We start from the raw sequence: 27,849 nt of genomic DNA, 5'->3' as shown, positions 1-27,849 counted from the left end.
GAATGTGATCTCACCTTATGAATTACCTTTCCGCAAAATTTTATGTAGGTAGTTTTCAACTGTTTTCCGACAGTATTCCATATCTTCCTTTTCATAAATCATAAATTTTACATTAATCAATTTTGCAGGTGATTGGTCAACGGTAGTGTCCTATCCATGGTTTATACTGAAAGACATTTTACAGAGAGAAAATTCTTGCTAACTATTCCAAATTCTAATGAAAGAATCCAGCAGTGAAGCATGTGTATTAATAGTAGGGTGCTTATCGCTGTATGGTAGCACACAACTGGCTTTTTCATGTTGTCGTCTCAGTCTACTGGAAAGAGAATGAATCCATACAGCGGTAATCGCAATCCTGAGAAAGAATACATCATTACTTATTTAAAATTTGCAAAAAAAAAGCTTGTAATTTAATTTATTTTTATTCCTTTATAACGCTAATTATTTTACATTTATATGTGTTCTGACCCTACTGCATCTATTCTGTTGATGATATGTATAATAACGTTTGAAACTGGCACATTTTGAAATTTAGAAAAATCCATTACTGCTGTGTTCCATTTCTGACTACTCAGCAATATTACGTTTGGCTGCTAGAACCAAAATGACGTATTTAATATGTTTGGATTTTTTTAAAAAAAACTTACATTTATACCCATTATGTCCGTTGTGTCGAGATACCCACTTGTTATGGAAAGCTAACGTTGCTTATATTTTATTTCAAATTCTACGTGCCTGAATTCAATTAAAGCAAAAATTTACCCTATAAGGTATGTATAGTGGGATATGAAGTGTAATTCATTTGAGTAATGAAACGACTGATAATTTAGTTGAATTTTATTGTTAACTTGACAAGTACAAAATATATCACAGTAAGAGAAAGACAAGTATGTTACTAAGAACAGTATCACTAAAGATGGAGTGGGAGTTAAGTGACCTGCACCATTAACGTAAGCAACATGGATGGACAATAAAAATCAGGTCAAGATGAAATGACATCACAGAAATTTAACAATAATTAAGATAAATGCATAATATGACTTTAAATTATACAGACAAATGGAGTAATAAATATAATTTTTAAAGTGAATCTTCTAAATATCTCAATATAAATACAATAATTTCTGGTTGCTCTGATTAACGTACACAAAAACAAGCATTACACAGCTAATACAAAAATACTATCTGGGTGTTCAACACCGCATTTGGTATACATCAGGAAATTTTCCATACCCATATAGTCCTATAAGAACAGTGGCAGGTGCAAACCTCCACAAGTACGACCAGTTATTTTTAATCAATTGCAATATATGTTATGAATCCTTTGCTTATTTTTCATTATTAAATACGATTGAATATACATTATCTAATATCTAGTGATTTTTTTTCTTCAATATTCCACAATTGGATTATTCATTCCACGTAGTCAGCGCTCTTGGAGGTTGTTATATAACTTATAACAGTTTTCTATGTGCTAATTATTATATAACGAGCGTCTTCCTGCAGTTTCAAATGCTTGAATATGAACATAATTCTGATAGCGAGACGATATTTATTGCATACTATGAACGAGATACACCAGATCACTGGTGGTTGACAAAAGGAATGTGATGGTTATCGTTGCTCTCCTTCAACGAAGATTTCTTTTTATTATTACAGCAACTGATAATAGGAATAATCTCTAAAGTTTCCCTCCCCCTTCTAGAAGTATGCAGATCTGCTGCTACAACGCAATACTGTATATGTTATTTAGAAGAATTTTGTTTTATGAGTACCACAAACAGAAGTTGCTCAGCCCGTAGTAGTAATGATACGTAGCAGGTTGACTAGAAAGAAATTTATTAACATTTGATTTAAATGTAAAGCTGTCCCAAAAACAGTAGACAATATAAATGAAGAGGGAAAGAAAAATTTAAGAAAAAAAAAATCTGATTTCCCTGTAATAATTTGGCGTTAATTTGCAAAAAGGATGAGGGAAGCGAGAAATCAGAAGTGTTATCCAAATAAGTTACCTTACACTTAACTGTTAGAAAATTCCCCAAAAAAATGTTCTGGAAACTTTCATACTATTTGCAATTACTCGCTGTATTAGTGTAGTAGTAAACTTATTCATTTTGAAGCAGTGGCTTACTAGAACACAAGATTTGGTTGGAAATTTTCATGAATGAAGGAGGAGGTGTTTATTGCCTTCCTTAATAGAGCAGAAACGACAACCTCATTGTTGGGTCATCGTTATTATGCAAGATGGAGAGAAGAAACGTTAATGAAACGAAGAAGGGGGTGATTGGTAACAGAAAAATCATCGGTAACCTTAAATTACATTACCCTTTCTTTCTACGTTTTCCTACACTACTTTTTTTTTTATTATTATTCATTTTATCAGTCCTCAACAATCTATTAGTAACTTCTAGCAATCAGCTTTGTTTCTTCTGTTATAAATTCCAAGAAAGACATGATGATTGACTGACATGACAGACTGCAATGAAATTAGCCAATAAAATAATTAATGCAACTGGAGTATACATAGATCATATTAGCACCTACTTTTATGACAGTTATCAGCCACATAAGATATTCTCATCCCCCCCCCCCATCCAAAAAAAAAAAAAAACACTTCGCCAAATATATTGAATAAACGCCATCGTAAAATTATTCAAATTTATGCAGAAGTGTTTTAAAATCGAGATTTAAGTATATTTGAGATTCATAACAAATCTTACCTAAGTAGCGTTAGAAATACCACCTTTAGAAATAATTATCAGCAATGGCTATAAATTATTTCTGTATTCAAATCACTTAAACATAAAAAAGTCAAACAGTTAAGCTGTCCAGTGACCTATCCAAACTTGTTTACGAGACTGTCGATCCAAAATCGATACTTGGCCATGTTTACATAAATTCCTGGAACTCCTGGTTGACCACAGCCGATTCCCCAGGACACCAATCCTGCAACCTTCCAGACACCATGAACGTCGCAAACTAGTGGGCTCCCACCATCACCCTATAAGACAGAAAATTAGTCAATATTAGTGAGATCGGAGAAAGTGATAAAATAACTGATTGTTGTAGTCTATTTCAAATAAGGCTTGTTTGCACGCTAGTTGACAGAAAACCAAAAATAAAATAACAAATACTCAGTTTCAGCAATGCTAGAAGTATGTGGTATTATATTTATTAAGCAAAGATGAAAATATTTATTAAAAGTGATCATTAGTTGGGATTTCCCATCTAATGATCACTTGCATCACTTAGTTCTCTCTGTGAGTCAGAACTAAGTTGCAACTAATTGCTATCTCTTAGCACTTACCGTCCTTTCCTTCTCACAAACAAGACAAATTCACTTTCCCTTACGCTTATTAATACTAGATCACCAGACAAGATATCAACTCGTTATCTGACATTTATTGTTTATTGTTTCCTTGCATGAATAGCACATTCATAACTTCTTCGGTCGCTGATGTCCTTTTCCATTCCTGCCACTTTTCACCTTTCCAGCTGCTAACCGTGCATAAAAATTCGAAATTTTCTCGCGATAGGCCCTGCAACCAACATTTCCAAAAATTGGCGCTATCAAGAAGAGGAAAGTTCGGCTAATGGATGATTCATCTCTTACAGATCTATTTCAACAGCTAAATCATCAGCTCTATTCTACCTTATGTTTTTTTTTTCTGTAGTTACTTACATTAGGCACTGTGGCACTGGACTGGCATTCCTCCACTTTCTACTTAGGCTATCCGACATACTTTTATAGTTAAATTAAAATCCTGCTGAACTGTTTCTCTTCCTTCTTCATTCCATCTGTCTGTTTTCTCTGAAACAGTTTTTCCCACGGGATATTTTTCAACAACTACAACTTCCACCTATTCCAAAACTAATATCGATATGATTCTTTCTCTCCTAAACTCTGTCAATAACGCGGTACTAATATACTCTATGTTCTGCCTCTAATGTGGGATTGATATCAGTGGCACTGACATGGCTACGCTTGTGGGGAAGGTCAAGAAGTTGATTTGAATGCAAAACATAAATGTTTATTTCCTGTTATGTTGCTGTACAATAAAAACACCTTTAAAAGAAGATAGTCCTGTTCCATAGAAGAGGAATTATAATTGAATCAAATATAGGAGTGTGCAAATTTCTTTCTTGTAGGCTGCGATGACAATTTTGAAAATTGTCATCGCAGCCTACAAGAAAGAAATTTGCACAACCCACTTTCAGTCGCTTGTGATCATCACCAGTCTCTTATCCAAGATTCGGTGGGAGAGGGGGGGGGTAAGAAAGGCAGGATAAATTTTATTCGTTAAAATTCAAACCATTAGCGCGCCATTTCACGATTATTTCATGTCACATTGGTATTCTACTATTTGATTTAAGAGTGAAAACGCCGAAAGAGCAACTATGTTTGTTTATGAGGCCAACAATCACTTTCTGGAGACTTGAATTGCATTATTTAAGTAACTTCATTATCGAGTGGGCCTCCATTAGTCATTTTCACCGTTTCAAACATAGATGCCACCAGTCTGTGATAATACGAGTCAAGTATTTCGAACCGTTCTCCTTCAACGTGATCAATCCATGTACCGTTGTAGGATGCATTGCCCAGCATACTCCCCAGCATGCGGCGTTTCACTTCATTCCAAAGTACTCCACCGAATTCATATCGGAACTCTCTGCAAATTAGCCAAGTTATTTTCAAATTTTCTCGAAATCATTCGCAATAATACCTACAGTACAAATTAGTGCACTGTCGTGCGTTCCGTAAAACGGCCGTAGTGTAAGAAGAATTATTATTCAGAAGTACTACCTACCAATCGGTGTTCATCCTTTCAGGCACTACAGTGTAAGACCAGGAGAAACAACTTCAACCAATTACACCTAACCAAACTTCACAACCGAGATATAAAGCGTTTCTCCTAGACTCTGTCATCCATATCCACACTCTTCTGTTCAATTGGAAGAGGATACAGGTTAATTTGTTTCAGAAGTGCATGATATTCATTTCCAAAACTCGGCAGATCAGTCAAAACGTAGTCGGTGCCGTTGATATCATGATTTACGGATGACTTATGTATAATTGTCCTTTAGAAACCGAGATTATACAACTTTGTGTTCTACTAACCCGCAAATTTTGTAGAGGACCGACACTGCAAAACATCTAAAAACCAGCTTCTCTTCCTATTTCATTCTACTGAAAGACTTTGAACTATTGGGTAGTCGTTTCTAAATCGAACTGCCAGGATTTCTGTTCCATCTTTGGTGTTACTTTCCTGGGTGGTCTGTGCCTTCGTTGACTGAAGACACAATCACATTTATCTCGGGTGATGACGTCATTTACTAATGTCATGAACTACTGATATGACATAATGTGATAACACTTCTTTCGAAGTTCGTAAGTCATTTTTCACGTTCATGCTATTGACTAAGGGTGTATATCCGTTTGCCTTAAATGGCTTCATACAAGTGATGGCAAGTGTATACAGATCAGCGTGAGTTATTCGTAAAGAGGTATATCATTTATTTTTACACAAGTACTTCGGGTACGACGCAACTTCTCATGACAGGCAGCGAAACCGGAAACAGTTTGAATTACCTTTCCTTGCACCAAACGTTTCTCTGATGATTTACCAGTTTAAAATGCAACATTTCGCATTTAGGCGCAATTCAAAATATGCGATTCAGAAAAATTACAACGAGTTTTTTGTTCTTAAAATACCATTTGTAAAAGCTACATGTTTATAATTATCGCTTGGAAATAAATTCAGTCATTAGTGATTGAGGGCAATAACTTATTACTGGAATGTGACTTCTGTAAAGCTTTGAGGTCTGCAAAGAACAAAGTATTAAATGAATTTCGTGATTAGAAGTGGGACACTAACCTGCTTACTAAAGCTTAAAAGTTTCTGCTTTTTTATGTGAATCTCTCCTATGAAAGGTTGCAAATCTCTGGGGCATTGCTATCGTGGGTTGACTAATGGTTAGCCTGACTGTGTATTTGGGAATCACATGCTGGTAGAGAGACTAAACGTGAACTCTTTCAAGCCACTTCAAGCCTCCACTAAGAAAGGAATCTCGCACCAAACAATGAAAATCATTTACCGCCAGTACTTAACGACATTTAGTGGGATTCGAATCCACGAAATATTGGTTGAAAAACAGAACTATTATCTACAAGGCCAGGCAGAATGAAAAATTAGTTAAACCTCAGCTCATCCGCGGCACAAATGTTTGACAAATTAACTCCCTTTTTGCTGTGGTGGGACTCACATAATAAGTAAACTAATATAAAACGAAATCTTCAGAACCACTTAATAAATCTGACTGCAATGAAACTTACCGTACAAGCATCTTTTCCTGGCTCACCACCGGCACAGAGAAAACTCGAGTGTAGTCGGTAAGAAGGTCCTAGCCGAGTCTGGCGTAGACGATGTTCACAATCTCCTCGTGAAAGAATTGGCACGTCAACTTCTTTTAAAACGCTTTGAAACTCGCCTTGCCGTCCTAATATTAAAAACTACGTTAAACACTAATAATGGGAAAAATTAACACTCAAATAACATGGAAGATTAGTGTTGCATAGGGGAAGTTAAAAAAGCAAGAGAGGGAGAGATTGGTTATTGTTGTTTCAGAATTATTGCAAAGGCAACTTAACGTTGTGAGGACAAATTATCATGTCTGTTCTTCTGGTCGACTTACGTGTTTTGTTGGATGAAGAGAATTAGAAATTAATGTTTGCATGCTAAACAAGTTATTAGTCACCGAGGGAATGAGCCGACGCTGTTTTGAGGTATTTTTAACGTTCTGTCAAAAGTTCGAAAGAAACAAAAAGTTGCGATTTCTGCTGAAGAGCTCTGGTGATCACTTTAACCTGTTTAGGTGCGTTTCGCGTAAGGCATTAGCCAGCTTTAAGTTAAACAAAGCTACAGCAGATTGAAAGGAAAAAATGGCACGCTATTTCAGAAATATTTCATAAACTGAACTGAAAATATCTGACATCATTTTCTGTATGTTGTCTGCATTGTACCGAAATAAATGTGAATGCTCAAACAAAAAAGTTATGCAGCGTCCAACTCCTAATCCAGCAACAATTCATATGCAGAAGAATTATAAATGAATTTCTCCAACTACGAAAAATCTTTGGTCGTATATATAAGGTATCATACTGCATTATTTTATTAATACTCTACAATGCTTTGCCTCGGTACGTTCTCAGAAGCTCTACAAATTTCGTAAATAACAGAAAATATAAAGTTACATTTGGTTTTTACGTGACATTCATCTCCTTGAAAATTATTCATAATAATTTCAACAACTTCAGCCAGCATTTATTTTTAAAGTTATAGAGTTCAAATGATTGAATTCTAAAATAACTTTAGCCCATCTTACGCAGTTTCCAAAGCAGCGTTTCACAAATTTTAACATACCGCGAATCCCTTTCATAATAGGAGATCGATATAAGTTGATATTTGATGCAATTTCTTCACTATTCCAGGTGGCCATTCCACTCTCACTGTGCCACGAATCAAGAATCACAGTGGAAAGAATTTTTATGAAATTGTACTGATGAAACCAAGCAGTTTAAGTCGAATTCGTAGAGAATTACAAGAGATGGGTTTCAAAATTTTCTTCTCGAATCACAACAATGACGGAAATTTTTTTTAAAAAAGTAATGTTATCGCATTCTAGGAAGTCATTCAAACATTTAATTCAATGGACATGGCAGTTAACAACAGGCATTATGTTAGGCGTATGATTTTTCGACGCATTCAACCAACATTGTAGATTTTTCCAAAATCCAGGCCCTTAATGGACCTTATTTCATAAATTAACAACCACGTTGTCCTATTTTCTAAATACAAAGACATGCTTATTTAAATTAAGGGATATTATATCCCATGTCGTTTCTTAGCCGAATAAGAAACTCAAAGAGTTTCATGCCGAATATAATAGAAACTATATAAAGTTCGGCGATTCCAAGCGTAAGCAAATACCTGGATACTGCAGCAACTGACCCTTAAGGTAGTGCAAGCTGAGGCAACTCATGTCTAAGGTGGAGCAAGCTCCGATCACTATTCTTGATATTTACCCATAATGTGAACTTAGCTCCTAGGAGCTGTATTACTGTTCGACATTATGAGAGAAGGTCACTACCCAGACCGGTTTCAACCTTATGTATAGGTGAAGCGGGCTCTAAAAATAAGACGATCCCGAAAGATCGCCCAACTCAGCGTTGTTCCACTCGATGACAGGCTCACCCCGTCACCGAGAAGAACTTCTCAGCATTGGCTCTACCCAGTGGCAGGCTCACCCCACCACCAAGCAGAGCCATAATCTCAGCGGGGGCCCCACTCAGAGACAGACAAAACCTACCTCCAAGTGGAGCCTCTCAAGCCAGATCTACCCCGCACCGGTTTCCATCCTCATTAGGGTCTCATCAGTGAGTAGGTAGACCTAGTTAATATCAAGTTTGTAGCGAACAGATCTAATAATCTAATAAAGACATGCTTTATCGTTAATGCATTTCTGCTTATTAGTTTCATAATAAATATTGAAATTTTCCAATAAACAAGACGTGCTCTCACGCTGGTCAATGAAATTTTCAAAAATAAAGAAAGAAAAAGAGAATGAACATGTTATCAACAACAAAATTAGTGTCTACAAAATCTAGATCTTACTACAAAAGTTAATAATTGTGATCCGAAATAAACTTATGATTCCATAATGCTTCCTCTTGAGAGTTTCATTAATGCTGCCCAATTCATGCATCGCATCAGCCTTCAGAAGCTCTGAGACAAAATTAAATATTAATTTGTGTAACCACGCTTGAAGCTCATATTTAACATTGTATAAGGTAAGAAGTATATTTTCGTTATTACTGCCACGTGTGCCACGCCGTTAACAAATATCTAAGTCTGATATTATGCTTGTACATCCTGTATTACGCTTGATTTCTCGATAACTAATTTCTCTATAAAAATGCACGTATTGTACTCTAATTAACAGTAAAAATAGTTTTTATCAACTTGTCAGTTCCAGTCATCGGTTTTTAACCATTACTTACCGAAAGAATCCTTGCCCCATCCTGTAACCCAACACTTGTGACCAACAAAGTTTTCTTGAGGTTCAGGCAGACAAGCGGGAGAAATATGAGGTTGTCTTATGTCCACTGGAGAATCAAGGCGTAATAACGCCAGGTCGTTGTTTAGATTGCCAGGATAGTACTCGGGATGAATAACGACATCTGCAACGTATTTTTCCACATATGGATAGAATTCGTCATCCCTATGAACATCCCAGTCACCTAGACGAACTTTCAGCTCCGGAGCATTGTGCCTGTGGAAGAAGCAATTGAGATTTTGCAACATGTAACAGTGAGTTCATTAAATTCATTAACATTTTAATTAAATAAAATTCTCTAACACTTATTCCCTAAAAAGAGTAAGAGGAACGTTTAGAACGTAAGCTGGCGATCTCTGATGATGCTTTCTTTATGGCATTCAGTGTCCACAGAGTGTCAACCAGGAAACATCCAACTAACCGTAGCTCTGTAGAACAGCATGACTGCAGTGTAAACAGAATGAAGAGTCCGTCAGATGGCAGCGCAATACACCAACACAGTCCACAGAGAAGTGTCAGAACGCATTGACACAAGAACACCCACTCACATTCTGATACCGGACACCACACGAATGAAGCTTTCGAGATGGTGGAAAAATTGTGTGCAAAATGTTTCGAGGCACACGCCACGGCTATTTTAACAAAGTAGACCAGTTGCTGTTTGATCACAGTTTATTTATGGGATTTGTTTGTTTCTTTTGACTTTCGGCAGAAAATGTAAAAGATACAAAGCGAATGGATATGCCTCTTAATTGCGAATGTCTTTATGGCTAGTTTCCTGTCTTGCAGAATAAAAAACTGGAGTATCCGGTAAAATAGAAAAAAAAGGTTACTTTCAGCAGAAAAATGTCCCATGCCACAAGACACGAATCGTTTAGGAATGGTTTCAGGAGAGTATAACAGTAAATATCATACTTGGCTATAAACTGTTCGCAGCAGAAATCCTACAGTTCGATCATGAGGGCGAAGGATGAGATCCACTCTACATTTATTAGAATGCCACGTGATGAATGAAGCTTTCTAGATGTTATTCGCTATTAAGTGGTTTACCTAACGAACCGTCCACTATAAATAAATGTCCCTCGTGTTCTAGATGGGATTCAAAGTGAAGAGAGAGAGGGTCATAACATCAAACCTGCAGTTGATACGTATTATTTCTGATCTCGCAACAAAAAACTGCAAGAATAATACATTCAAGAATATTCATATTTAACTTTTTTAAAATATTAATTATACATATAATATTTTTCATGCTCTGTTTAACATTTTGTACATATTTTGTTATTAAGCAATAACATTTTTAAAAAAAAATTGTAAAATTAATTGTTCAGTTTTCTCTGAAGGTTCTTTCCATGAAAGCCTTGTATTTGTCCACACAAGTCTCTTCTCCCCACATTCCTTTCATAAACAGTGCATGGTTATTTCGTCTTTTAGCACACTATTGTAGATTCCACAAGGAAGAGTTTTGGTACTCCAGGATTCAGAAAATTAGGATTTTTCAGTATTGATATGCAAAATAAATTTTATTTTACCAATAACTGGGGAAATTAGTGAGGAGACTGGAAGAAAAATTCCGATTTACACAGTAATCCTTGTTTTTCGTTTTTTAATGTTTTTGAAAAATGTGTTGGGGAGAAGGGACTAATGATCAAAAAACGAGGATTTGATTAAATAGAAACTTCAGGGAAAAAATGGAACAGTTATTTTACTTTTTTTAAAACTTTTGTATTAAGCAATAAATATATACATAAAATGTATTAAAACAAAGTTTTTAAATTTATAGAATATGCACTTGAATAAGTTTTTGTGGATTTTACTTGCAGCTCTTAGCTAATAGGAATGACGTGATCATGGTTGCTTGGAATTGACGACCAAAGTAAATGTGGCTGTGAATCTGTATGATGTCTGCAAATTGTGTTCTGCTGCCCGTTTTGATTATTTTTGCGGAACAGACATTTCAGGTAGGAAAACTCTCTCACCTCACCTTCCGATGTAAAAGGTTCTAGATGCGGTTCGAACAGACGTCTTTCTACCGAAGACAATCAATTAAGATACCCGAGGCTCCTGGAATTATGGGTAACTCATTTAATGTTCAGAAGCCAGTTAACATATTATATTGTGTGTTTACCGCGTGCGTTTTCCGGTCAATTTGCCTGTTTTGTGGAATAATGAACTGGAGTTTCCGGCGGGCGGGAGCAACCCCCACCTCAGTGTATATATAGGATAAATTGAATTACCCAATATAGGTTTCCGACGACTTCGCCGAATACGTCATTTTTAAGACACAGTTTTCGGACGCTGCGCATTCGTAGCTTAGTCAACAATGCCATTCCTCTGCATGGAAAGATCGAACCCAAGGAATATCTTGCAAACTATAAGGATGTCGTCAATTTTCAACTAAATATAAGTTTGATTTTCTTGCACGGAGGGAGGAAGTTTATTCATCCTACAGAATACAAATCGGCTGAAGGACACACCCAATTTACAAACAAAAAAATTTAAAAAAATGCATTTTAGTTGCCTGGATGGATAGATGATGTCCACTCTGTGGCCATCATCCAGCCAGATGACATGGGGGGGGGGAGTTCGTATTACCAGCTATACAGAGACAACTTGAAGTATGCTTCGAGTTTGGAGTGACAAAACTTTCGTCCGAAACAAAAACATACGAAACAAACATCGCCTCACCTCACTCAGTTTACAGTATGGCTGTAGTGGACTGATTTGAGCTCCCGTACTTTCAACCCGAGTTTTTTTTTTTTTTTTTTTTTTTTTTTTTTTTTTTTTTTTTTGTAAATCATATTATTTTCCTATTATACTATGAAAGTTATGCCCACATTTTATGAATTTCAACGAAGCGTGAGGGATAATGTATCGATTAGAGGAAAAGAAGGTGAATGAAATCTTGAAAAGTTCCGGGTTTTATTTAGATGTATTTAGCTTACGATGAGGACTTTCTACTTAACTATTGTTCAGTTGATTATAATTAAGAAATTCGACATTGTTTCCTCTGTGACATAAACTAGCAAATGAATAAGGTGACAACGGCCATTCGGTTAGTGTTACACTGTATCTTCGCAGCCACCTGTATAATTATAGCTGAGTAATTTGGCCAATAAGAGACTCTCACAAAATAACACGAGTAATTCATTTGCATTGAAACTAGGCCATCTATTCATCACGTACAATTATGAAACATGTTAGCTGACCTACATGGCTGAGCAGAGAGAACGTCTCCATGTTGAGGAATTCGACCCCGCATGTTAGCTGAAGACAAATCATGTTATGGGTTCGAACTCCAATGTGACATGGATGACTGTGAAAGTTTCAGTCGACAATTGATTTTATTCCGGTGTGATACCACCAACCTAGCTTATTTGTAGGTCTGAATTAGCTTTAAAAAAAAAAAAGTTCCATGATTGGTCTCTAGAGCAAGGTTTAACGGATTATCTAGTCTTTACCCTTCCGCTGTACCGAAGTGCAGTAGGTTTCCGGCATTTCTTTAGTGAGACAGACAAATATATTTCTTTATATTTCATTCGCAAGTTTTGCTGAAATGAATTGTTTACAGATAACGTGTAAAGCATGTATAAAAATAGACATATGAAAATTATTATAAAAATTAGACATATGAAAATAAGTCTTTTAGTACTTACTTCTTCAAGCAATGAGCAGCTGTCACAATCCACTGACTGGAAATAAGAGTACCGCCACACACGTACAGATTATTTCCTGGAGCAACTTTCAACAAGATCGCAACCTGTGAGAGTTAAAAAGTAAAATAAAATACCTTAAAATGTTAGTAAAATAGCAATGATTTTCTTTAATATTACATGAAGAAACAATACGAATGTGCACAAACAGAACCTAACTCGCGGCGTTTCTTTTTAATAAGAAAACAAATAAAGGAAATAAAAAAAAACATTTGAGTATATCAGGATTAGTGTTAATGACATCTAACAACGGGAAGTCTGACATACACCACTAAAAGTGCTGTGGGAACTTAAAAACACTAACTCTGACAGTCCAATAAGACGGAAGTTAGTTTGGAAAATACGCCCTATAGTAATGCAAAAAGGATGTTGAAACTTTAGAAGATCAGGACAGGCGTAGAACAGCAGTCAGATTAAGTCGGCGGGACCCGTAAATCCTTATGTCTTCAATGGAAGGATTAAGTATAATTTTACGGACAGCTGCATCCCGCAAAGAATTTTAATATCTCTGTGTTTCCAGTTCCGTGGATCACTCAGCCGTTTTCTTTTAATGGTTGTCTGACGGCCCACAGTTGTACGGAAAAGTCATCGCGTCTGAACAAAAACTAGTTAACGCGAATTGTAGCTTGAGTTATATTTGATCAAACAGATATGATAAAGTTAAATCATTGGGGAAAAAAAAAAACGAAAAGATAGAGAAACAGCCACTGATTTAACAGGCAAGTAATTAGTTTATGTTCAAACAAGTTAAAACACTTCCGAAAACGGGATTTTTTTTGAATTTTTTAAGCCAAATGAATAAATGTCTGTAGCAATATTTCAGCTAAATGCTTATAAATAGTACTCATGAAAGTGGGTAAATTGGAATTAGAGATATACAAAAGGTATCCCTCACGAAAAATTCCGAATTAAACGGGAAAAAAAAAAATAATAATACTACAGCAATTCTGCAACTGTGAAGTCATACGGAAAGAATTGCGTTTTATACTGAAAGAATTTTGTGTATTTATTTATTTAATCTATTTAAATTAAACATACACAGTTGGTAATATCACTTGGAATTGATTTTCCAAGCTTTACGTCAGACAAATTCAATACGAAAATGACGAATGATTTCCCAATTAATTCCTCAAATTCGTGATATGAACACTACGCTCAACAGATGTAAAGGATATGATGATAGTACCGCATGAATAAGTTTGATAGGAAGCTTACTAAGTTTGGTTTTGAATATTATTTTGACTATTAGCATGATACACGCCGCAAACACAACAGGTAAAGAATTAAACAGTTTAATCCAATATTTCGCCTACAGCAGGTGAAAAACGTGTACGTGTGATGATAACTAACAAATCAATTTTGAATAAGAACACGAAATTTCAAGGAAATAATCAGATATTCGGACGCTGTGGGTACAGACAAATGGATTTTTTAGCTCAGCCTGGAAGGCTGAGCTGTGGTTAAAATACGATTTAAAAATATGATTTATAAAATAACAACTTGGGACTTATATACTAGCACCATTCACACACATATGGGTGACAAAAAAATTATTAAAATAATAATCAATATAAAATTCAGTAATAAAAATAGATCCATGGTCGATAACAGATATTCCTGCGTATAATTTATCAAAATATAATAGCACAAACAAGAACAATTTACCTGAGACAATTCATTTCAAATACAACACACACCCATTACAAATCATTAACGGGAAACTGAGAACTAAATATTTATTTTAATGTTACATCTGTCTGTAAGAAGAAAGAAACAGTAATTTTAAATTTAAAAAAAAAATCTCCGCCTGACATGACTTTCTCGATTTGTAATGCAATCAGAATATTTTGCAAAGCAAAAAAAAAAAAAAAAAAAAAAAAAATCTACTTCCAAATCGAAGACATGTCTGTGGGCTCTTTCCTCTCATTACTATTAAAAGCTCTATGAAAACTTAACTTCTTAACAAAAAGCGAAAAACTCAATTCCCAACTCCACACGCTATTTGGCCATGTAGGCGCAACCAGTGGCGCACCCAGGATTTAATCTTGGGGGGGGGGGGGGCGAGTTGAACGGATAAAAATATTTTAATACAATGAATTTGCATTAAAAATATTTTTATCAGTTCAACTAAAATTCGTTAAATTTCATTCATTCAATAAAATTCATTAGGTGATTATAAAAATTTATTTAAAGAATAAAATCTAGTTTTCTTTTCTTTTCACAAAGTTCTTGAATTATTTCAGTGGTAGTTATGTTACGGTTAAAGTGATAAATCCGGTTATTATTAATAATTACCGGATAAAGTGAATAATTAGAATTAATCACTTTAACCGGTTAACACGTTCATTGCCAATCACGCGATATCGCGCGATGCGAGTTCTCACCAAACGGCCGATCACGCGTTATCGCGCGGACGTCGCTAACTAAATAAAAAAATAAAAAAAAATTGGCCACCACACGAAATTCCAATTTTCAGCTTGGCAATGAAAGTGTTAAAGTGAATAATTCCTAGAGGAGTCTGGTAAATGTAATAAAAACATGTTTACAGGTTTTATATATAGGTTTTCATTAAATTTCTTTGCCTGGGGGCATCAATACTCTCGGACCGGCCCTGTAGATAACCATAATTGACAAGCCCTGGAAGAAGTACTGCTTACTTCTTCCAGGTACTGATTTGTTCAAATTAGAGCTTTGAAAACAAAATGAGCTGCAGAAGTTGTACATCATCTATTGGATGTATTCACAATATTTGGAGCCCCATGCATCTTGCAAAGTGGCAATGGCCGGGAATTCGCGAATAAAATTATTGAAGAAGTCTGCGGAATGCGGAATGAGCTTAAGATTGTTCATGGGAAACCACGGCTCGGTTGAAAGAGCAAACCAAGACATTGAAAAAATGTTATCCACATGGCTTGAAACAAATAAAACAACAAAATGGTCGGAAGGGATAAAATTTATTCAGTTTATGAAAAGAGAGCACATCATTCTGGAATAGATCGCAGTCCCTATGAAGCTATGTTTGGCTGTAAAGCTAAGGTAGGTTTGAAAACATACTTACCAGTCGATACCTTGTCAGAAATCACGAGTGAAGAAGATTTCGAGATGATATTAAAAGATCAAACTAATAAGGACTTTGAAACTGCATCAACGGCATTTTTGCATGGAGCTATTGCAAACGGTTTTTCAAATTTCTTATACTTGAATTCGGCGTTCAAAATTGCTGGATTTGTATAAGGCAAATCACCGGCATAAAATTCACACAATTGACGAAAATCTTCCATTGCACTTGCTGTTGGAGCATCTTTTCCATTTGGTAGAAGAGAAAAACTATATTTCAAAATGTTGCGGTGCCGAGTGAAACGTTCATGAAGTTGAGTCAATATTTGGTCAATACATGGAATGAAATAGTTCTCCTGAAATACTCTTCTACAGAATCGGTTGGAACATTGGACCTTAATGTTTGTTTTGATGTCTTGCTTTTTAATGTCAATATTAAAATTATTGCCTTTATCCATGCTTCATCGTAAATATCTTTAAATGAAGAATCTGGTGTTTCACGAACGGTATTTAATTGAGCCACAACATCATCAACAAAATTTAGGGCAATTAAGAGGTCACTGTCAGATTTTTGCATTATTTTAGACAATGGTAAGGTGCACGCAAATATTTTTTGCAAGCTAAATAAAGATATTATAAATCTTAAAGGATATTAATAATATAAACACCAAGAACGTCCTGTCTTTTAGGGGTATTGAAGAAATTGTGTACCTTTTCAATTATGCCAATGCAATTTCTTATTTGTCACAGATATAGCATTTCCAAGTGCCAAATTCAAACTATGTGTGATGCACAATGAACATATAAAGCTTGTCGATATTATTATTACACAACATCTCCAGGTAGGGCACCTACTCTATAACTCTCCGTCTTCACACTGTAGTTGGTGAAGACGGAGAGTTATAGAGTAGGTTGCTCCCGCGGTAAACAACACGCCCTCTCAGAATAGCCACTGTATTGCAGAGGCAAGAAAAACAAGTACTTTTATTATGTCACTGAATAAGCACTCTGTGTAATATATTTCTCAAAAATTAGTGCAATTAGACACAACTGGGATAAAAACGACACTAATTAATAAATCACATGTCCCCTCATATAGAAACTATGCTGTATATATAGACTCAAGCAAAACCATATGTTGCAGACAAACACAGTATCTAACTAAAAACTATTGTTATTAAATAGATTGTGCGAGTTCGCTCGGCAGCAATAAAATTCAACCGAAAGTGTTAAAACTAAGATATATAGTAAATGCTGTTATGGCAGTTTCACATATTATTGGAATTCAGTTGAAGAGCGTTAGCATTTCAACTCAATTGTCAGCTTTTCGCGCGATTTCCGAAAAATATATAAATACTGGGGGTTAACTCACAACACATTTTGTCCAAGTATTACTTAGCACTTCTGAAGATATACTGAGCCTTGGTTGAAGGAGGAAAACCTTCAACAATAAAAATCAATAAACAACAAGCAATTGGTTGAAATGTGGTCATGTGGACAACACATGTTCACTTCAAATCTGACAAAACAGCAAGGGAAAGTGGAAACAATAAAACCACATTGTTTTTCACTTCACCCCTCTTTTATTCGTCATTCTGCCTCTACAAATTAAAATAGTAGCAGAATGTTCATGGAATGAACTTTCTGCAGCTATTTTTTCTTTAAGTATTCATTTTATTTTAATAATTTTTACTTACTTATTCAATTTTAATTTGTTTCGTTTGGATAACTAAAATATATAGATTTATTGGTTAATTTAAGCCTGCGGAGTACCTGTCCCATCGTCGCGGACCATAGGTTGAGAAACACCTTATGTGACCCCTAATTCATAAGTAGTATAGAAATAGAAGACATTACACAACATAAATAAAAAAATTAATTTTAACTAGGAAAAATATTTTGGAAATTTTTTTAGTGTTTTTTAAACTTTTTCTTTTTTGGGGGGGGGGGGGGCTTGGCACCCTCCCTGGGTGCGACATGTTAGATACGTTTTTTTAGTGCACTTACACAACCTAAATCCTAGAATATAATGCACGGTAAAATTTGAAATCATCCAATATTTACGCTTTTAAATACGTTAGTTACCTGACGTCTCTCTCTCTCTCTCTCTCTCTCTCTCTCTCTCTACAGAAAATCAACACATAATAGATATCTGAATATAATAATACAATATATATTCGAATAGCTATTCACAATTAATAACAGAAAAACTAATGTGAGTAATTACATCGTTCCGAAACATAGCACTTCCTCACATGAGAATTTCTGATGCTGAAATCACACCATCTTCCTTCACAGATGTATGGCATAATAAAAGGAGTCGCCCACAGCGATGGAGCCATAAATATCATTATGGTCGAAAAAGATTACAATGCCTCTTACATAGTGTCATTAATAATGTATATAATACTAAAATAAATAAACAAGATTAAACCTTCTGTCTCTCGCACTCACTCGCGGCGCACACACTCATCTAATAACAGAAGCAATTAAATCATTTCAACAGCAAAAAACTCAAAACAAAAAAAAACACTCATATACCAATTACAGACTCCAATAAACCTGCCTTTAAACTAGATTCCGTCACCCAATTATCCCAAGATTCGCCCATGTGCAGGGCACATCTGCACACATCATAAACTGCGTTATTACGAGCAGTTTGGTGCAACTAATTGAAAGAACACCAGAATTATATAATTATGAATCAATATAGCCAAAGTGGAATGGCAGACCAGGTGTTCAACAGACCCTGGAACATGTAGAAAAACTGACTTAAAAAAAATTGCTATTCAAAAGTGAAAATTTAATCTGGGAATTCGGCTTATGCTCTACAAAACTCCTAATTTAAACCCATTTTGATGAAAAAGTAAACTTTGTCAAATATCTGCAAGAATATTATCCGGCACCTAAATTAGTAAAAAAAAAAAAAAAAAAAAAAGCCAGTCACGTTTGAGCGCACCAAGTAAGCATAGCCAAAATATTTGAATATTCGCTTGAAATTTTGTGTTCTTTTTTTCAATTTTGCTTTCTTTGTCCTCGTCATTATTATTAAAATTTGAATTAAGATATTTAATGCTTTATGCGTCTTACTATAAGCCATTAAAAGTATGGTATTCATTAAAATATTAATTCGCCATTCACACTTTAGAGTTAGCATTGAACATGTATATTTGCTACAACACAAACAACATTACCAAACAAATTCTTACTTACGTGCCATGGATATTCTCCAAATTCTGAAGCATCGTCATGATACTGCAAGTTCTTTACCCTTCCATGAACACCAACAGCATTTCTTATCCCACATTTACCTTGACGAAGATTAGAGATGTAAGAATCTTGAGGAAGATATTCACCAGTGGGATGAGGATAAAGTGGCCTGTTGGGAGGATATTCAGGTTTCACTTGAGGATACAGCGGTTTTGGAGGACGAGGTATCGGTTTGCGATGTGGGTAAGCAGGACGCGGTGGCTTTGCAAGTGAAGGCGGAAGGCTAATTTCAGGTCGATTAGCAGCAAAATCCGGACGAATTGGAATTATAATATGCTGTTCGAAGTCCTGTCCGATTCCTGAGATTTCTTGAGCTTGGGGAATTGGCTGATATACTGGCTTAGGGAATGAAGATGGAGGATAGGACTGCGGAAACTCACCGTTCTTAATTGGATTGGACAGGTGCTCTAAGAGTTCAGGAGGGATTGCTGGTTGAACCTGAGGAATGGGTGGGTGACCTTGTAGTTGGAATGGGGGTAGAAACCCTCCAGGAGTTAGAACGGGAGGTATACGGCAACAGCGACGCAATAATCCACAATTACTACCCAGGTCAAGTCCAGGAACAATGCGAGACATGATTTCGGCAGCATAGGCAGGAGTGTCGGTAGTCTGTAATGCAAAAATATTTTGTAATGTCTGAAATGTAAAAATTACAAAAAGATGGAAAACACAAGATATATAATTAATTGGAAGTGATAGATTATAATTAGTTTCTCTACGAACTCTTCTAGCCTTAATCAAATGTGGGAGGGGGTAGTCAGTAAATTACTTACTGCATTTTAGATCTTATTTCCTCCCCCCCCCATAACAATGATAATACACAAGGTGAGAGGCTCATTATCATAAACGCATTAACCACCGCCGCCAAAAAAAAAAAAAAGTAAATACGTGGAAGAACAGTTACGTTATGTTGTTGCAGTAATTTTAGCAGTGCCGTGCTGATAACAAAATTCGCTTTATAAATGAATAATATAAAACAGTTTTAAAACTATGATTTTAATGGCGTTTCGGATTTTAGCATTACGATTTATTCTCCCTAATGGATTAACAAAAGTATGCAACTGCGTTATGTCTATATTAGTCTTCGCAGAGTAGTTGTAAGAAGGCCATCACGATGCGATAAATCGTTCGCAAAATAACTAAACCACCAAAGAATTACCTATTGAACAGGTCAAATTACATTTGAGATTTTTTTCGATGAGTTCTGAAAATCTAAGAGTGTGCCATGTAATAAATCTTTCCGTCTTAGATTGCCAGGACCTTGGCATTTTAATTAAATACTGGTTAGCTGATTTTGGGAATTAGAAGGTTTTTGTTTTTTCATAAAATAGAATCTATTAGAGAATACACGAATTGGCAATGCAGTGCTCTATTGCAAAGGATTAACTGCCCTGTCATAGCATAAATTAAGCTTACAAGAAACCAAACGTAGTTGTTACTATCCATTGGAATACCGCGTTAGTGGAACACTGCTTTTCAGAATAAGTCTTTGAGTCTTTACTTTGATTATGATTAAGCGAGCAATTCAGCTGCCAATGAAGCAAGATTTAGAATGTTTATAGATGATTAATAGTGCACGGTCCTTCATCTTACCTGATTTTCTGCATTTCTTTTCACTTTCTTCGGAGTTCTCTCATCAATTGGCACTTCAAGTTCACGAGTTCTGCCATAATTTACAAGAAAACCATTCTTACACATGTAGAAAGGAACACAAACGCATTGCTCTTGAAGTTCCCCTTCTTGGTTCGGATAAACATCAAATTCGTAAAGAGCATCAGATGAAGGATCAAATTGCTTTCCTGGTTGAGGTATTGCTTTCTGATACCTGCTTGCTTTTGCCTCTTCGTGCACTGGAAAGGGGTATTGAGGAGATAGCTGAGAGCTCTGAGAAATAGGTTGGTTCTGCTTTCTCAAAGGTTTATAACCAGCGGCAAGATAATGATCTCTTTGGTCAGGGATTTCACCTCCTTGCTGAATATAGGAATCCTTCGGAAGATTCACCGGTGAAGGAAACTTGTCATCGTCTTGTTTAGAAGGTGGAATGAAGTAGTCAAGATGTCTTGTAGGTTTAGGTGAAACGCGAATATCTTTTGACCCCGACGGATTGGATGAAATATACAGCTCTTCCGCATTAGCTGGTTTGGGTATGGAATGCTGGGAGTCAAATGGAAGAGAAAAGCCACCAATTCCATGCTGATCTACTTCCGGTTTATAATTGAAATGGCCACTTGTAACTGGCATACCATAATCTTTAGAGATGTCATATGATCCTATAGAAGGAACAGAGGGACTATATGGTTTGTTATTAGTAGAAGTAAGTTCTGAAGTATCTCCTTCGTTCACTGGATAAGGCTCAGGGGGATAGGGCCCTTGAGGAGTGTAATAATGTTTAGATCCGGATTTTTCATCATACTCATCTTTCTCATCATATTCATCCTTCTCATCCAAGGATACTATAGGAATAAATCCTTTTATTGATATTTTCTTTTTGTCACTGATAATCCTTCCTTCGCGAGTTCTTCCTACTATGTCACTTGCATCCAATTTAATTGCTTTTGCACTCCTTCCACTTGTAAAATTAGTTGGAACAATATCGAAAATAGTTTCGCTGATATTGCCGTTCGTTGTGTTTCCGTCTATCGTATGTAAAATCAATTCTATATGTTCATTTCGTGATTTTGCTAGAGTGGAATTGTTAAAATTTGCAATACTTGAAACAGTCGTTGTATTCCAATACCATCCAGACGTATCTTCCTTAGAAATCTCTTCACTCTTATCTGAAAAATACATTTAGAAAAGTTAGCCATTAAACAGTTAACGCATTTAAATTAAAACGTCATAGCTTGTTAAAGTATACTAGCATTTACTGGTGAGAGAGAGAGAGAGAGAGAGAGTAGTAGGTTGCAATACTTTAAAAAGTGAATGAAAAAGTCAGTTACATAACAAAAAAGTTAGTAATAAAATTATTAACACGTCAACTATTAGTTAATTGACTTAGAGTAGTTAATTACCAGGTGAACTGTGCCATCTTTGAAATACCTATGGGATCATACCATGCGAAATCAAGTAAAAATTAAATTCAAGCTGCATAATTATATACATTGATTAAAGTAAGTTATTTGGTTACTATACCCTTTAGGTTAAAAAGAATCTTGGTGTCCTGTTAATTATGGAGACTATTTTTATTTGGCAGATTTTAAAATTAAATCACAACTTATTTCCAAATTGTCCGGTTTCTGATTTTTACTGCCATTCCAGTGCTTAACGTGGGTACGTTTTCTTTTTTTCAGGTAAACTATTGAGACCACTTGTTTATGTATTACGAGTGTTCTTTCCCCTAATTTGTACTCAACCCTGTTGACTTTAGGTTGATTCACAAGTATGATTTTTGTGTGTTTTATATAAAGATAAAGTGAAATATGAGATTAAAAAAAATCTTAAATTAAGCCTTTCTTCTATAAAGAAATTGTCTCAAATTTTGTGGTAAGATTTTAAACCTTTTCTGCATATAAATTTTGAGGCTCAAAATGTTACGCAAGCACCAAATAAAAATTCGAGATTTTCACGACAGATAATACTCTTGATAGATGACTAAAAACAAAATCGTTCCGATTCTGTTATTTTCATCACTTCAGTAGAGAAAGCCTTTTTAATAAGAAGAAAACTGCAATGTTTTTTTTTCATATTTTAGCATATTTAGTACATCCATCTATTATAACTGCCATTTAGGATAATGAGTGGTATGACATGTGACAGTAGTAAATGGGAGAGTAAAAATGAATGTATGCTTAACAGGGAAAAAAATGACAATGTACATAATGTAGATAAAGCGTCGAATGTCTAAGCGGAGGAACTCTGATTTAATTTGCAAAAATGGGGGTCCCCCAGCACTGTCACATGGCAAAAACCCATTTAATGATGCTGGAGGAACAATTAGACGGTTTGTCTCAAAAGGCAGCTGGCAAAGATCTATTGAAAATCGCACATATTGTCACTGCAAACCATGTTCATCTTTTGCTCTAGAAACATGCTTGAAGATCAACTTCTTAAAAATTTGGAAGAAAGTATGGAAAAATGAACACATAAGAATGTGTCACTTATGTCCCAGTCGATGAGAAAAACGTCCAACGTTATTCTACTTCACAGGGCTTTGAAGTTGACACACACACACACACACTTGGTGGATTCAACCATAGAGCTATAGAGTGGAGTACAACTGGCGAACAAGAAAACACTAGAACAGGTCAAGCAGATGACTGCCATCTTGAAAAATTGTCTGAAAATACAAATAAGAAATTAAATAGTCCGCACGTTAAGCATTAAAATGGCAGTAAATAAGTCAGAACCTTAGGAAATTGTAAAAATTCCGTGGTTACGCTAAATAAAAATGTCTGCCATAATTAATGGAATGAGCAGAAAAAAATTCTTCCATCTGAAAGATAGAGTAAATAACTCGTTTTCATTAAAATACAAAATCATTCAACCTCATCCTCTACCTCCAATTATTTCAGTTGGAATGACTTTATAAAAAAAAAACATAAGGCAGAAAACAACTATTTCTATGATAGAAGTTGGAATGAATCTGTAAAAGAAAAAGGATTTGCAAGTGCAGTTAGTTGAACTTACCCTCACTGTACATCGAGGATTTTGTGGAAGTATTTGGCACTATCCCTGGATGTAAGAAAAATACATGGAGAGCGAAATGGCATTTGTTCAGTTACGTTAGCAGCTATGTGGAAAAAGCAGCTTCTTGATCAAAAGAAGCTACATTTAGGGAGGAGTTTGTGGATGCGATGTATTTATGCCAGGAAAGGTTACATATTAGCTACAGAAGAATTAGAGAGAGAAAATGTGGTATCATGAAGGTGGGATACAGTGGGATAATCTATTGGCACATTCTCCTGTAATAGAACGGCATAGAGATTAGTGTTTAAGGCACTGGCTGTTCAAGACTAAAGAAACATTCTGAAGTCTTGAACTTCAAAATGTTTTGGCACTGCAAGATTTGTTAAATGACAAGGATGTGAAACGGAGCGCGCTGACGTCAACAGAACTGTGGACAGGTTTTAAGATTAGCGGAAAAATCAAATTAATATAAATAAGGAAGGGTAAGTTAAAGAAATAGAGCCTTGGAATATTTATACGTTAGTAGGATAGTTCGAGGAAAGAAGGTCTTCCATCAGGACACGCAGCTAGTGGAAACTGTAGTTGGTCACGCAATTGCAAAAGGTAGACGACCATAAGAAGGCAGTATGCAGTTAATGAATGCCAGACCCCATCTCTGATCACCTTGGAAATATCAAGAACAGGCGCAGGTTTCCACAAACCTTTCTAGATGGGAGATGTACTCTAAATGATCTTCGGTGGATCAGAACTGAATGGAATTTACATAGATGTCATTAATTAAGTAGTTCTCAGATAGGAAAGTTGACTGTTAATGGCCTTCTCAATTATACTACAGGAAAATGAGTTGAGGAAAATAGGAGAATCGTTTTGTTGAATAGGCATGTTCTGACTTCCAAGATCAGGAATAACATTAGTATCAAAACATTAACAATGCTGCAGTTAAATTTTAGCGCTTCTCTTTGGAGCCCTAGTTTTTTTTTCTTTTTCTTGTGAAAGATCAAAAGGAGCATGATTTTTTTTATGCGACTCCAAGTCATGAATGGTTGTAAACCTATGGCACATTAACATCGCCGGTCGGATAAGGATTTTTCTGTTTTTATTAATTATGCATAATGAGTTATACGTTTTATAAGTTGGCATCATGTAGATTAAAAGGCCTCATGCCTAACATTATAAACTTTAATGACAGATTTCATGATTTTTAAAAGAAAATCAAAATAAATGGTAAAATAACTAGCAAGATACTAAAAACTAACAAAATTCGCTCAAAAGTTCTTTTCTTTCGGAATTTTATAAAGAAACCTATCTATTTAAAAACAACTTATAACAACATTCTATATTAATTTTAAAAATTTGTTTAAATTAGTATAAAAAGTCTGAAGTAAGAGAATCAGAAAAATAAGATAACTTTTAAGATGTGGAGGAGGAACACCGCCGATAAGGTTGGGAACATGTGTGATCTATCATGATTACAGGAATGAACATAAACGTGTCTGTTGCAGTAAACAAAAAATGTAAATTGAAATTATGCGACAACTGGATGCTATGCGACGCAACTTGCTTATCGACAAAGGCATTACTTCGTTTTTTTTTTTATCGAAGAACTCTCTCATCAATAGCCAACAAGCAAGAAAAACAAATGTTTGTATGCCTTCTTTTGGGGATCTAGAAAAAGGAAGTGGATACATGTGCCAGGAATGTGATGCAGATTTGTTTTGTTTCTCATTCTGTAAGTGGACAGTGATATTTCAAAAAACACCAAAATAAAATTTTGTGTATAATTAATAAACAATAAAAATAATCAAGCAATATTTTAGTCAGTTCTTGCTTAATTCCTAACTCTGATAAAGTTTACTGTTGTATTATTAACTCAGAAAAGAATAAGCATTAACGTTTTTACTCAGCAGATAGTTTGTTTCGTTTATCTTACATTAGTGTAATCTCACTGCATCACAAGTCATACACAAACATTTTTAATAACAGGTTGTTTGACGTCAATCATAGCACATCTTATAAACGCAACCTGACCTTACTTCAGGATAGATTCCGCAATTGACCATATTCAAACTGCGATTTCCTCAACAAATTTGAAAGGCCTTCTTTTATACTTCTTACAAAATGTATCCTTTCATACGTCATTTTTATGTATACTTAATTCAGATGGAAAATAGAAGTTGATTGTCGAGTGGTGAGAGCGTTCACCCTACCGCTCGCGGCTTCCTTGCGAAGGGTGTGTTTTACGCTATTCAATCGTCATCCATTTTTTATCATCTTCAGAATTTTGCCCAGGGAATTAACTTTACACCTACCTGAGAACTGCAAAGTCAAACCTGGCTCTAAGTAAACCCAGATATTTGTGGGTCTTTAAACCTAGAGACACTAAAAGGATATTACTACTGTCAAGATGAGCGAAATTTCATTAAATAAATGCTCTTTAATAAATAAGCGCTTGCTCTTTTTATGCTACTATCACCGTTTTACAGCACATTAGCTACAAAAGAATATTTATGACAAATCGAGAGCTGCTAGGTCTCTTGAATGAAATCTCAAACTCTCCTCAGTGACTTCACTTATACTAGATTTCTTCGTTGACTGTACTCGCACTTTCGGAGGAGTATGAGTTAAGTTATGAGAAGAGCAGATATTACACTGCATGGATCATATTCCATCAATCAATCCTCTTCCGTTCAAGACGGGTTGAGTCTCACGATTAGGCAATTAATGCAGTCGGATTGCAGAAGATATTTTATGTCTTATATATATCGTGTTCACGGAACCGGTGTGCCTGTTTTGAGAGACGAAAAACAGGAGTTTCCAGGAAAAAGGAAAACCCTCCTTATAAGACCGGCTAACTCGCCTTTTGGAAAAAACACTGAAGGTTCTTTCCAAAAGGGCTTCTTCGAAACCAACTGAGTTATGGACGATCGTGGATAACACTGACATATAAAATTAAAATGTAATTAGATTAAGTGAGAAGGAAGTAAGAAAGATACAGTGAAACAAAAAAAAATCATCTGTCGCTATTAATCACGGAATGCTATTAAGAGAGGATCAACAATATCCAGTGGAACAGAGGATCCAGGCAATATGCACTGCATTCCCTTATTGCGGTTATGTTGGAAAACATAACGACAGCTCGGCAAAGAGATAAATACTTCAGATTACTTAAGGACTATTCAAACTGTTCTCAAGTTTGGGAAGACTGCAAGTATTTTGGACTAAATCAAATCTTTCGTCAGTAAACTGAGCATCGTTTATCAGTGAATTTATTGGCAGCGAAGATATCATCCAATGCTTTCAAGTTTTTCTAACGTAGAAAAAAGGTTGCGACTAAAGTACATCTACACATGGATAGCTACTTCAGGCCTTCAAATAAGAACGGTAATGGTTTCATATCAGACAATGAAAATTCTTTACCACCTAAAGACATTCAGAAATATTCTTTACCACAGTGAAATTTGAAAATTCGAATACACAGAATATTATTTATTTATGTTACTCCCTCCCACGAAAGGTTCTAAACCTATAGTATCTTTGATGGGGGTAAGGATTTTTTTTATTATTATTCATTTTATAGCACAATTGGAAGAACGACGATATATTGCTCTCTTCGGTTGGAAAAGGCCTAGGTTCGATTCTCGTCGTGACGAAATTTTTTTTTCTTCTTCTTCTTCTTCCAGTGGAAGGTGAGTTAGTAGATCTCATACAAATATAGATAGGTTTTTCTCCTGGAAACGCGATTTTTCTTCCCGCGTATAAGAAAATCGCCCTTGAGAACATTACACATAAAACATATTAGTGGTGGGCAGTAGTGGCGGTGTGTGTAAATGATGGTAGAAGCGGTTTGTGTCTTTGGTCGAGGAGGAGAGTTGTGGAGAAGAATGCCCTCCCTTGAGTCCTTGGAAGTATTACGTAATAATAACAATAATATATTTTTGTATTTATTTTTCACATAATCCGGAACCCTTCTCTAGAGACCAAATATGCAAGTTTTTCAAACCGCTTCAGGTCTTGAATAAGCAGAGCGGTGGTCTCACACGGGACAATGAAATTCATCTCCCACCTGAAG

At 35.5% G+C, this 27,849-nt stretch overlaps 1 protein-coding gene across 1 annotated transcript; it reads right to left on the bottom strand.

Annotated features, from left to right (window-relative positions):
* Nucleotides 1-2,701: 2,701 nt before the first annotated feature.
* Nucleotides 2,702-21,566, bottom strand: LOC150102929 (uncharacterized). The gene is made up of 6 exons (XM_090397729.1): nucleotides 20,748-21,566; nucleotides 19,098-19,763; nucleotides 12,771-12,874; nucleotides 9,059-9,330; nucleotides 6,335-6,498; nucleotides 2,702-3,001 (listed from the first exon to the last, which is right to left on the bottom strand). Exons 1-6 carry the CDS (start codon nucleotides 21,393-21,395, stop codon nucleotides 2,837-2,839), a joined length of 2,019 nt encoding a protein of 672 aa, XP_090253855.1. The 5' UTR covers nucleotides 21,396-21,566; the 3' UTR covers nucleotides 2,702-2,836.
* Between the last annotated feature and the right edge of the window lie 6,283 nt (nucleotides 21,567-27,849).

This window comes from Typopeltis vanoorti, chromosome 9 (genome assembly GCF_054136105.1).
Source record: "Typopeltis vanoorti isolate ZY-2024b chromosome 9, IOZ_Tvanoo_1.0, whole genome shotgun sequence".
NCBI classification, from domain to species: Eukaryota; Metazoa; Arthropoda; class Arachnida; order Uropygi; family Thelyphonidae; genus Typopeltis; species Typopeltis vanoorti.
This window is presented reverse-complemented; position numbering and strand designations above follow the sequence as displayed.